Genomic DNA, 13,206 nt, shown 5'->3' on the forward strand with positions numbered 1-13,206 from the left:
TACTCAGTGATTATTTGTTGACTGAATAATTAGATGGATGGCTGTACTCAGATGTTAAAGTAAAAAATAATTTATAAAAAAAGAATAATTAGATAGACGAATATGAAATTCCCAGCTAAATTCCCATATAAGTAAATGGTCACATAGGTAGCTAAGATTTCTTTCCTCGGGAGGAGGGGATTGGCTTGTTCATGAGGTTGGAATAGAATATAATGTTGGGAATCCTTTGCGGAAATCAGATTTTAGCCACCTAAAATGCCATATCCTCTCAAGGTAAGCAGCTCAAAAACAAAATCCTCATTAACATGTCCACCTAGGGTTCCCCCCTCCCACACCTACTCCTTTATTCTGGTCAAGGGTCTCATCATTCTTTTAAGCCACTCAGACGCGAAGGCTTTCAGTAGCTTTTGACCTCCTTTTTTCTGTCAGCCTCTTTGCTCAGCAAGACTCCTAAGCCCTGTCAACTCCTCTTTAATCTTTGATCAACGGCCTCCTTCCTTGCCATTCCCACTGCCACCAACTTGGTTCAAGCAACTAACTCCCTGAATACGGCAACAGACTCAGAAATGGTCTCCTTGATTCCTGGTTTGCCCGTCTAATCCATGTTACCTATATTAAAATTTCCCTAAAAACCTTCACTTTGTATAATTAATGCTATGCCAACAAACATCTGCAAAGGCTTGCCTAGAAAATAAAAACCTCAGTCTGACAGAGCCCAGACATAATATGGCTCCAAACAGCATTCCCACCTTTACCTCCCATCGTTCTAGCATTTTCTACATTAACCTCACTTACCAGCAGAGTAGCCATCACCACCGATCACATGTTATACAGGTTCCCACCCCCACAAATTTATCCTGCCAGTGTTTTTATCAAGCACCTAGAACAGTGTGGCATTTACTAGGCACCTCTAAGTAGATGTCAAGGAATGCCCTAGTCCTAAGACTCTGTTAGTACAATTCGGGCTAACAGGTTTTTGTGGGGTTAAACAAGCTATTGTTTGTGGGTTGGTCTACTAACCTAGCCACTGTACTTGTTTTAAGAAATAATACACCTTTAGTCCCAACCAAACAACTCACGGGACACATATTTTAGGACCTGCTTATACTGTCCTGTATTTTTAGATATAAAGGGGGTTAGCCCAGAGACCTTAATTTGAATGTTAGTGACTAATAGTGGAGCTGTATGATCTACAATAGGACTCACACATCTCTTGAGCTTTAGTTTCATCAACTGAAGAAAAAGGTAACCCAAAAAAGGCTATTGTGAAGATTATATGAGCTTAATGCTATGGCGGACATGTCCAGTACTAAAATAAGTCCATGTTCCCCATACCACCTCCCCATTTTAATACACTGCATGTTTTTCTCTATATTACAAACTCCTTGAAGGTTGAGACCACAGTTCAAAGTTGTACTGTACCTAATGAATTAGCAAAAAGTGCTTTATACATGTAAGGAATCAGTCCAAAATTCTTCTGCCATGAATATGAAAATATATTTGAATAAGACATATAATGTGTATGAATTGTTTGAAAGCATTATAATGCCCTAGTAATCAAAATCTGGTTATAACATTAGTGTACTAAAAAGTGCAAAACAATTTTAAATATCAAATACATTGTTAACATAGTCTAATGTTCTTAAGCAGTTACGTTAGGTTTCCCACCTTCACTCATATTTTGAATTGTGATAATCAATAATGAAACATTTTCCTCACTTGCAACCCAGCAGTAGCTAAGTCTGGAATTCTCAGCACACATTAGACCCAGCTATCACAGATACTGAAACAAAATCTCATTAGCCAAAATCAAGCACTGCTCTATTTGCATATCTAAGAAAAAGTTCAATTTTCAGAACTTAGAATTTTAACTTAGAAAATATAACCTCACAAAATTTACACACTATCTTACTACCCTGCAAGTGTTGTTTTGATCCCCAATACTACAATGGCCTTTAAATAACCAGAAGGAAGTTTCACACTATTCAGAGACCATTGTTTTAAGATTTATTTGGCACTTTAGGTTAACCATCTTAAAGCTTTGAAGGACAAAGGAATAGTCAATGACACATTCATTTCAAGCTACCATGACCTGTCATTACGGAGTCATTAAGCAACATTTTTCAAGGAGTAAGCAGAAAGCTTTATAACTTCCAAATATATAAGATTATCTTCTGTACTTTATGGGCTAAGTTATTTGCTTTCTAGTAAGAATATGGAATATTTAAAGCCACACTTAAGTTATAAAATTCACTGATGATAATTTTCAGCATTCTTTCTAAAGATAAAAACCATGAATCAAGTTTGAAAAAGCAATATGGAAATTCAAAAATAAGACTCAAACCCTATGTATGTATTGTCATGTACCCTACGCATGTGCCCTATGTACACACACACAAAATTTACAGCTGCATTCCCCAACCCCTGGGGCCGGGGCCCAGCACAGGCCCATGGCCTGTTAGGAAATGGGCCACACAGCAGCACCTCCTGAGTTCCATGTCACCTCCCTCCAACCCATGACACCCCACCCCCTCACCTTCAGTCCATGGAAAAATTGTCTTCCATGATATCAGTCCCTAGTGCCAAAAAGGTTGGGGACCGCTACTTTAGAGGCTGGCTAGCTTACTTTCTCAGAAAATTATTTTTCTCAGAAAAAAATTTAAGTATTAAATATTTATCTTTAAGATAAAGAATTTCATTTATTACCTTTTTTGGCCAAATGATGTGAAGGAAAACACACCCTATATTTTTTTACCTAACTGTAAACTTGTATTAAAGAACCAACTTCAAAAAGTATATAAAGGGGGGCTAGGCACAGTGGCTCATGCTTGTAATCCTAGTACTCTGGGAAGCTGTCGATGGGAGGATGTCTTGAAGTCAGGGGTTCGAGACCAGCCTGAGTAAGAACGAGATACTGCTTCTACTAAAAAAATAAGAAAAAAATAGCTGGGGGTGGTGACACACACCTGTAGTCCCAGGTACTTGGGAGACTGAGGCAGGAGGATCGTTTAAGCCCAGGAGTTGAGGTTGCTGTGAACTATGATGATGCCACTGCACTCTAGCCGGAGTGACAAAGCAAGACTCTTGTCTCCAAAAAAAAAAATAGTGTATAAAATAAACCAATTATCCAACTCAAACCTATACACAACTCTTACTCTGATCATGTTGTCTTTTGTTGACATTGGCACTAATATCTGTTTCTATGAAGCTCTGCAGGGAAGAAATGTACACAAACGTTTCACAAGGAAATATAAGCACAAAAAGCAACAGAAACAAAGTATATACAACTCTGACACTGTATGCTTCACAGTTATCTGTGCTTACCTCTACAAAGCTTAAAGAGAGAGAATAAAATAGTTAGATAGGATAGGAAAGCTAGCTAACTAGCTTTCCTATTTCCCACATCATCTCTTCTTGCCACTGTGACATCATTGTTTTCTAGAATATTGTAATTCCCAGAACAGTATGAAAGTCAAAGAAATTCAGAAATGGGATGGAATTTAGAAATTGCCTTTCCAGCTAGTCTAATTTAAAGATGTGAAGACTGAGCTCCCAAGTCATTAAGAAGTTCAAGACTCGTCCAGTTCTTATGACTTCCCCACTCCAATGATCTCTTTCCCTTACCACCTACAGAGATGCAATTGTCAATATCAAAATATTATCCAAAGATAATTTTTTGACAACCTGCCATTTTGAACAACCACTAACATGAGTTCATAAGAAAAATAATGTGAGAGTTAAATGTACTTCACTTCAGAAGAAAGTAGAACACCTCGAGTTGTTGCTTCCCTTCTTGCTATGGGAGCCACCTATTAGGAATAACAGCCAGAAGGCTGAGAGTCTTTTATCGGCCTTTCTACCTTCCCTCTTCCCATGTGAACAAAATCCACCCAGATCACTCTATAACCTCCTTCTCTTATAATCTGATCAATAATCTCCTTTCTTCATCTAAGAAAGAAACAACAATGAGAAACTATATCCACCAACACTAATCACTTTCCTACTTCAGCCCCTATCTTTTCCTCTACTCTGAGTATTCTAAATATAGTTCATGTTCCTGGTGTTTCTCATTGTGCTGTCTTTGCAAACTATAAAATTCGAAAGGCATGTTTCTGTTAGTAATTCTCCTGACTACTTCCATGATTAAAATGAGATTCAATAATATATGTGAAAGTACTCTGTAATCATAAACTTAAGATATAAGTAGTACTTCTATCATATTAGAATGATAAAACATTCCTAATCGCTCATAACAGGTAAGTAAAATGTTTCTAGGAAGTTATAGCATACACTAGGGATTTAACTAATCTTAAAAGAAATAAGTCTTCTGACATAACCCAGAAAGATTAAGTGGTAGCACCTAACATTCAGTAAATCATGTATTTGTCAATGGTTAGTTTACTTAAAAGTTTAATGAGTGATATATTTCTACAATATGCTGAATTTTAGAATAAAATCACCTTTGTAATATAAATTATTTATTGCTATTTTTGGTCACAATTATTGGCTATCTATTAATACCAACAACATGATTAAAACCTGCTACTTTAAAATATCTTCAGAGTTAAATTAGTACAGCTTTCTTAACATTGTCTTAATTTTCCTGAGAAAGTAACTTAGGCATAGCACTCACATAAAATTCTAATTTGTTTGAGTCAACATAAAAGAAAATCTACTCAAAATGGCTAGTAAAACAAAAGAAAACTCAATGTCTTCTTAACAGCTTAGTTCTAAATTAAAACATACATGTTCAGCCAACAGAGAAGTAACATTTTGTACTGTCAAATAAACATTCACCCAAGAATGTATGCATTCACAGAAATTAAAATATTATTGAGAATTAAAATGTTACCTCTATTCTTATAAGAACTACGCTTAATGTACAGTAAGCAATCAAAATTACATTGAATAAATGACCTCAATTGGAAAAATCTATCTTTCTTCAGAAATACCAATACGACACAGAATAAAAAGAAGCGTTCCTTTTCATGGCAATAAAAATTCACTTTAATTTATGATGAAAATAACCACTAGAAAAATACCTGGTGAATGTACTTTATTCAAGTATGTATTTATTTATTTTTTAGGCCATCTGATAATATATAACACAATCCCCAAATAAAAGATTTAACCAAAAAATATTCAGAGAAGGACCACACCATGAAATTACTCTTGTTCCTGTATCTTCTGCTTTTTCTATTTTTACATCCAACAGCATATATTTCTAATACCTATAAATATCCCTTGACATTTTATAAATATCCTTCTAAAAAATTTTAAGAACCATACAGGTAATTATAATTTAGTTGAAGTATGGCAATGATCTTAAAAAATGTCACTTAGTAGGAATACCTTACCAGGTTCAATGAAATAAAGGTAACTTTAACTAGGTATCTGTTATTATCAATAAACTACTTAAGTCCCACCCAAATCTTGTAGTTAAGCATTCTTTTTTCAAGCCTCAGTTCATTAAAATTAAACAAAAAAATTTTAAACAACAAGCTCTTAAATAAACAGTTTCTCATATTTTAAAAAAGCCAAAACCAGTTTTATTTTTCCTTGGGGGAGTAAAAATTTTCCTACATGATGTTGACCTCCAGCTTTGTATCTCTCTCTAAGAACTACTAAGATAAATTTGAATAGAAATTATTTCAATATTCTATAGAACTGGTTTTAAGGTTAGGACTGACTGGTTTTTCTTCTCAAGCTCTATTGAAAGCCTCTTATTCAAGCACAAACACACCACCAATAAAACACACTGACTTAGATATATTTAAATAAACTAAAGCAAAATTACAACCAATGTTCCAACATATGCTTGTGAAATACTCAGTATTTATTTCTGTTTATTTTTACTTTTTGCCCTGTCATTGTTCATCAGATTGTACCTAGCTTTGGCTACCTATTAATAGCCCTGCTCAAAATACACACGAACGGAATTCACTTAAAAAGAAAAAAGAAAGATGGTAGCATAACTCCAAGATTATTTTTTTGTTTGATATCTCTTAATACAGATAGTCAAGGACCAAAGCTTTTAAGTACCACATAGCTAAAGACAAAAGACCATAATGTTCTCTATCACTGAGGAATATATACAGAAGCACCAAAAAATGTCATTGTGGCCATAAAAGATTTGATTTCCAAATCAATGAGTATCTAGGCAAATAACATAAAAAAACTAAGAGTGCCATTTTTTTCACTCAAAATTCCAACACTATACAAAATAAAGAATATGGTCAACATTACATAATAAACCTTAAAAACCATGATCATGTCTAGGTATACAACTCTTCAACTGAAGATTAACCACAGCATTCAAAATTACCACGGAAAAATTGAAAGTCACAAAACTCACTTTATATAGTATCTTGCACCTTCAAAAGTGTATGCTTCTTCCCAGCCAGTAGGCAAATCTAAAAAACATACATATATTACAATTAGTATTACTTCAATGACATAGCAAAATAACTATTTTAACTATTCATTTTCACTATTAGCTATTTTAGGTAGGTTTTTAACAAAATGTAGGACTAGCAATAAAATTAATAGCAGATATAATTTCATTTTTTTGAAAAATGGCAATTCAAACTTAAAGTCACTAGAAAAGAATCAACAACATTAGAGATAATCTAACATAATTATACACTCTAATGATCAAGATGGATAGGAAATATGCTTTGGCACCCCAAATATCAAAAAGAAGCCTTCTAAATCCCAAGTAAAGTACCTATGAATATTTGGCAAAAAGCCAAAACTGTGCATAAGAGGAAATGTCTGCTTCTTCTGGGGAATACTGTGGCTATTTAAGACCATATTTTTCAGCTTCATAAATGAATCCATCTAGGAAGTGTCACTGCTAAGAAGGAAGAATTTCCTAAGTACTTAATTAGTGGGAAAGGAATCTGACACCAAATTCTTCTGTGTGTTTCTATACACTTGAGTCCTGACTTTAAGAAATGTGAAGTTCCAAGTAGTAAACTTGGAAATGATTCAGGTGACCAATGGTATCTTTATGAGCTAATATATTACTTATCAATGACAAGTGGTTTGGATTTAATCATAATACCACTCTGAATTAAAAAGCCATTGGTGTGTGTACAAAACCACAGAATCCAAGTAAACCAAACCAGAAAAAAAATCAATGTGAAATCACCTAATGAGAATAAAATATTTCTGTGGTGTGAATGTTATTAAATCTGTGGGGGTAATTAGGACACATTTATATTACATATAACTGAAATAAGCATAATTCCATGGGATAAGGCTAATCTAAATACTACATTGTCTTTTATGAAATAAATTTGTTACTATCCACAAAAGCAAGGAGAATATCAAAGTTGAAGTACGTATGCTAAACACTAGAAAGGTATGTTGAAGCAAAAGACTGCACTGGGGGATTAAGAAATATGACGGTGTATTAGTCAGAAATGTCTTTAAAAAATGTAACCTCATCATGCTTGCTACACCAGCCTTCCCTTACCTCCTCCACCTTTTTGTAAATTTGGAGGCATTAGTCACTTCACAGATTCCCAGCATTTAATAGAAAAGGCAGGTTTGTTCAACACGCTGGCAACTTCAACAGATTCACAGAATCTCAGAGTTGGAGAGAGAGCACCCTGGAGAACAGCTCGTTAGGACTGCTGAAACTGGCCTCACCTGGGATCCAAACTGTTCTCAAGCCTTTCCAACCACCAGAAATAGAGGCAGGCCAGTCAGGGAACACATGTTACATTTCAAAGACAAACAAGTTTCACAAATGTAAACAAAGAATGACAAAAGAAAGCCAGACCGGCACTGAAACTACACGGAGCCCTTCTCCAGCTCAACTCACATGCAGCATTCAAACAAGCTACCAAAGCCACCAGAGAGATCCGCCGCCCCGCCGGCCCCCTCCGAGCCGGGCGGCGCGTGCCCACACCCGGGACGCCCCCTCGCACGCCCACCGCCTCCTGGCGGTCTGTGCAGCCTCGGTGCCGCCGCCGGGGACTTTGAATCCGGATCGCGAGCAACTGCGGCTGCGAACGCCTCCTCCGGCTCCGGCCGCTCCTCCCGCGGCAGGAGGGGACGCGCCAAGCGCTTCCCGAGCCGTCCCCTGTCGCAGAGAGGGTCGCAGCACCCCCGGACTCCTCTCCTCCTCCTCCTCGATCAGCCACCTACCCACGAGTCCCACCTAGGAGGAGGAGGAGGAGGCTGCACGGCAGGAGGCGGCTCTCCTGGGAGGGGGAGAGGATGTGGGGACGTTTTCCCGGCGGGCGGGCGGCAGGGTCCCGGGGCTGCAGGAGGGCGGTGGGGAAGGGCGTCCTAAAGGCTGCCGGGGGGTGAGACGGGAGCGGGGGAGCGGGCAACGTTGGCAGTGGCCGCGGACGAAGAGCTCAGGGTTCCAGGTCTCGCGGAGGGGAGAGTCGGCCGCCCTGGGGGTCGGGGGTGCCCAGGCTGGGATGGGGGAAAGGGCGCAGAAAGAGGGCGCCGTCTCCCCGCGGCGACGGAAGGCTGAGGAGGAAGAGGCGCCCAGAGACCGGGGAGAACTCCAGGCGCGGAGCCCCCGCAGCCGCTCTACCTGCGGCCGCCCCGGCCGGCCTCCGCCCCGCCCCGCCTCGCCGCCTCCCGGGCCCGCGGCTCGGGGCAGGTTGCCGGGCGGCCCGGGCTCCGCCGCCTCCTCCCGGCGGAACCCAACTCCGCTCGGGCCCGGCGGAGCTCGGCGTTACCTGTGCTCTGCCGCCGGTGTCCTGTGACCACGGCCTCGCCGGTGACGGGGTGCAGCCAGGTGGTGCTCTTGGCCTCCTCGCTGCAGGGGAGAGAGAGAAGGGGCACAGGGCGAGCGTGAGGGCGGACGCGCGGGCGAGCCGCGGGGGCTGCGGGGCACAGACCCGGGCGCTCTCTCCCGCCCGCCCCCTCCGGGCCCCCGCGCGTCGCCGGCTCTTTACTTGATGAAGAAGACTCGGCCGCCCCTGGTGATCCCGTACGTCCAGGACCGGGGCAGGGAGCAGATCCACTCCAGGTTCAGATCCGCCGCCATGTCTGATCCCCAGCCGCCGCCGCTGCCTTCTCCTGCTGCCGCCGCGGCTGCCGAGGGAGGAGGGAACGAGCGAGCGAGCGAGCGAAGGGAGCGCGGGGAGCGCGGAGCGAGCGCGGCCGGAGCGCGCCTCCCCGGCCCGGCGCGCCCCCGCGCGCGCCCTACCCCCTCGGGCGGCGCCCGCCCCGCCGCCCCGGCTGGGTCCGGCCCGCGTCGCCGCCCCTCCGCATCGTCCCCGCCGCCGGCCGGCCGCCCCGCCGCGCTCGGGGGATGGGCGAGCGGCGCCGCGCCCCGCGGCCAGACCCCTCCCTCGCGCCCCTCCCGAGCTCCCGCCCCCTCGCCCGCGCGGAGGTTCCGGGATCGATTGAAAAAAAAAAAAACCGCGTCCTGCCCCCAGGGCTTTGCCCCGCGGCTTCCCAGCCCCAGGCGCGGCTCAAAGGGAGAGAAATAATCCCCGAGCCCCTGATTTCTCTCTTTGAAACAACAAAAACACTGCGCCTGAGCTTTGTTTTATTAAGAGCTATTGCATATCTGAGATATTGTTCAAATATACATATCGTTTTAAAGCAGAAGGCTGTTTCTATTAAAGCACGCGGTAAGGCTTTTCCTGTTTGTGTGTCGTGTGCCAGATATCAAAGGTTTGACTAGTTACGTGGACCCGTGAAACAGGAGTGGATTTAGACTTGACAAAACAAGTTTTTCTCTTCCTAGGCCCCTTGAGTCACATAATGTTTTCTAAAATAAAAACTTGCCTTTTTGTCTCATTTGTTTTTAAAGATTCACTTATTATCAATGTGCATTTCTGCTTTCCGGTCTCCCATACATTACAATGATAGCTTGCTTTACAGAGTCCTTGCCACAGTGCACATTTTTAAATCTCCACGACAACCCTATAGATACTATTATAATCCCCATTTTACAGATAGGAAAAAATGAAGTTTAAAGAAACAGTGATTTGCCCACAGTCATAATAGTACCTGGCAAAGCCTGTGTTGGAGCTGGGCTAGGGTTTCAGAGTCTTGTTTGTGTAACCACCTTGCTATACAGGCATGCCTCGTTTTATTGCGCTTCCCTTTATTGCTCTCTTTATTTATTTTTTACAAGTTGAAGATTTGTGGCAACCCTACCTGGAGCAAGTCTATCAGGGCCATTTTTCCAACAGCATGTGCTCACTTTAAGTCTGTGAGTCACATTTTGGTAATTGTCACGATATTTCAAAATTCTTCATTATTATTTTCTTTAATCAGTGATCAGTGGTCTTTGATGTTACTTTTGTAATTGTTTTGGGTAGCTAGGAACCACGTCCATAAAAGACAGTGCACTTAAATGTGTCAGCTCTGACTGCTCCATGGACCAGCTGGCTGTTCCCCAGTCTCTGTCCCTTTCCTCAGGCCTCCCTATTCCCTGAGACACACAATTTTGAAATTAGGCCAATTAATAGCCCTGCATTGGCCTCTAAGTGTTCAGCTGAAAGAAAGAGTCCCATATCTCTCACTTTAAATTAAATCAAAAGCTAGAAATGTTTAAGCTTACTGAGGAAGGCAAGTGGAAAGCCAAAAAAGGCCAAAAGCTAGGCCTCTTGCACCAGTAAGTTAGCCAAGTTGTGAATGCAAAGGAAAAGTTTTTGGGGTTTTTTTGTTTTTGTTTTTGTTTTTTTTGGTTTGGTTTTGTTTTGTGTGAGACAAAGTCTTTCTTTGTTGCCTGGGCTAGAGTGCAATGGCACCACCATAGCTCACTGCAACTTCAAACTCCTGCATTCAAGTGATCCTCTTGCCTCAGCCTCTAGAGTAGCTGGGATTACAGGCATGAGCCAAAAGTTCTTGAAGGAAATTAAAAGTGCAACTTCAGTGAAAAGAAAGCAAAACAGCCTTATTGTTGATATGGAGAAAGTCTTGGTGGTCTGAAGAGACGATCAACCAGCCATAACATTTCCTTAAGCCAAAGCAAGTCCTAATCCAGAGCAAGTCCCTAGTTCTGTTTAATTCTATGAAAGGTGAACAAGCTGCAGAAGAAAAGTTGGAAGCTAGCAGAAGTTGGTTCTTGAGGTTTAAGGAAAGAAGTCATCTCCATAACATAAAAGTACAAGGTGAAGCAGCAAGTGCTGATGGAGAAACTGCAGCAAGTTATCCAGAAGAGCTAGCTAAGATCATTGATGAAGGTTGCTGAATTAAACAACAGATTTTTAATGTAGATGAAACAGCTTTCTATTGAAAGAAGATGCCATGTAGGACTTTCATAGCTAGAGAGGAGAAGCCAATGCTGGCTCCAAAGCTTCAAAGGACAGGCTGACTTATTAGAGGCTAATGCAGGTAATGACTTTAAGTTGAAGCCATTGCTTATTTACCATTCCAAAAATCTTAGGGCCCTTAAGTATTGTGCTAAATTGACTCTTCCTGTGCTCTATAAATGGAACAACAAAGCCTGGATGACGTCACATCTGTTTACAGCATGGTTTAGTGAAAACGTTAAGTCCACTGTTGAGACATCACTCAGGAAAAAAAGATTCCTTTCAAAATATTGCTGCTCATTGACAATGGACTCGGTCACCCAGGAACTCTGAAAGTTGTTCAAGAAGATGAATGTTGTTTTCATGCTTGGTAACATAACATCCATTCCATTGCCCATGGATCAAGTAGTCATTTTGACTTTTAAGTCTTATGATTTACAAAATACATTTCCTAAAGCTATAGCTGCCATAGATAGTGATTCCTTGGATGGATCTGGGCAAAGTAAATTGAAAACCTTCTGGAAAAGATTCATCATTCTAGATGCCATTAAGAACATTCTTGGTTCACGGGAGGAGGTCAAAGTGGCAACATTAAGAGTTTGGAAAAATTTGCTTCCAGCTCTCATGGATTATTCTGAGGGAGTTCAAGACTTCAGTGGAGGAAAAAACTGCAAATGTGGTGGAAACAGCAAGAGAACTAGGAGTGGAGGCTGAAGATGGGACTGCAGTCTCATGATCAAACTCGAACCGGTGAGGAGTTGCTTCTTGTGGATGAACAAAGAAAATGGTTTCTTGAGTTGGAATCTACTCCTGGTGAAGATGCTATGAACATTGTTGAAGTGTCAACAAAGGATTTAGATATCATATAAACTTAGTTGATAAAGCACTGACTCCAACTTGAAAGTAGTTCTACTGTGGGTAAAATGCTATCAAACAGCAACGCATGCTACAGCAAAATCTGTGGTGAAAGGAAAAGTCAGTCAATTGTCACAACAAACTCCATTGTTATCTATTTTAAGAAACCAAAAAATTTGCATGACTCCTGCTTTTTGCCACAGTCTAGAACCGAACACATAATATCTGTGATGTATGCCTGTAATTAAAAAACAAGTCTTGTCCCTTCCCCCTCTTTTGTTCTTTGAACAAGGGCAGATTTCACTGCAGTTGAGATCTTCGCCTTTAATACCACCTAAGAGTACTTGCCTCTTCTCATTGTCTCCCGTCCTCGACCACACTTGGAACTGCTTATGCATCTTTGCGGCAAAATGACTCATGCCAACGGATACACAGTTCAATAATAATAGTACTACTTAGTATTCTTATAGCACCTTTTTCTGACCAGTTTTGGGTGCTTCAGAAGCATTATCTCATTCGTCTTCTCAGTAACTCAAAGAGGCAAATAATATTTTTCAACATTTATGGAAACTAAGGCACGGAAAGGGTAAATGACCTTGGCCAAAGCTTTATCCAGCAAGTCAGGTGGGGCCTGGATGAGAATGCAGTTTCACTGGACTTTTTCTCCCATACTCTAATTCCCCAAGGCCATTCTGTCTTCAGTGAAAAGGAGTCTGCAATTACTGCTATAATTTTCCTGTCCATCTGCATACACAGAGGAAAAAAATAACAGCACTTTAATGTTTTCTCTTTTTGATTCCTTTGCATTCTCCTCTTTCACTTCACTACTTATTACTTCTTGACATCTTATCTCCTGCCCAGTCTCTGGAAAAAAATGACTTTTTTTTTAATCAATGAATAACTAGCAGGAAATGTTCCACATTAGCATCAGTGGTCACTGAATATAACATAGCAAGAAAATCAAGAGCTATTGACTTTATACTGTGCTATCATTACAAATGAAAAAATCTAAAGCGAATCTTTTAACATCATCATAACTTTGGAAACCTAGTACCAGTTAGTCTAGCTATAGTATTTGACTTTTTGACTGGATATTACTGGGAAGTCTGAA

At 41.0% G+C, this 13,206-nt stretch overlaps 1 protein-coding gene across 6 annotated transcripts in view; it reads right to left on the reverse strand.

Moving 5' to 3' along the window:
* The window catches only part of PLEKHA5 (pleckstrin homology domain containing A5), a 227,503-nt gene extending 218,368 nt beyond the window's left edge, over positions 1-9,135 (reverse strand). For 2 of the 6 annotated variants that reach the window (XM_045554239.1, XM_045554238.1), the window contains exons 1-3: positions 8,925-9,133; positions 8,706-8,785; positions 6,356-6,413 (exon numbers count right to left, since the gene is read on the reverse strand). In XM_045554239.1, the coding sequence (XP_045410195.1) occupies positions 6,356-6,413; positions 8,706-8,785; positions 8,925-9,016 (230 nt within the window). In that variant the 5' untranslated portion in view covers positions 9,017-9,133. Of the gene's footprint in view, positions 1-6,355; positions 6,414-8,705; positions 8,786-8,924 lie in introns of all 6 variants that reach the window. The other 4 variants (XM_045554242.1, XM_045554241.1, XM_045554245.1 and 1 more) reach the window with 3 other exon arrangements.
* Positions 9,136-13,206: the final 4,071 nt, after the last annotated feature.

Source organism: Lemur catta, chromosome 6 (genome assembly GCF_020740605.2).
Source record: "Lemur catta isolate mLemCat1 chromosome 6, mLemCat1.pri, whole genome shotgun sequence".
Taxonomy (NCBI): Eukaryota; Metazoa; Chordata; class Mammalia; order Primates; family Lemuridae; genus Lemur; species Lemur catta.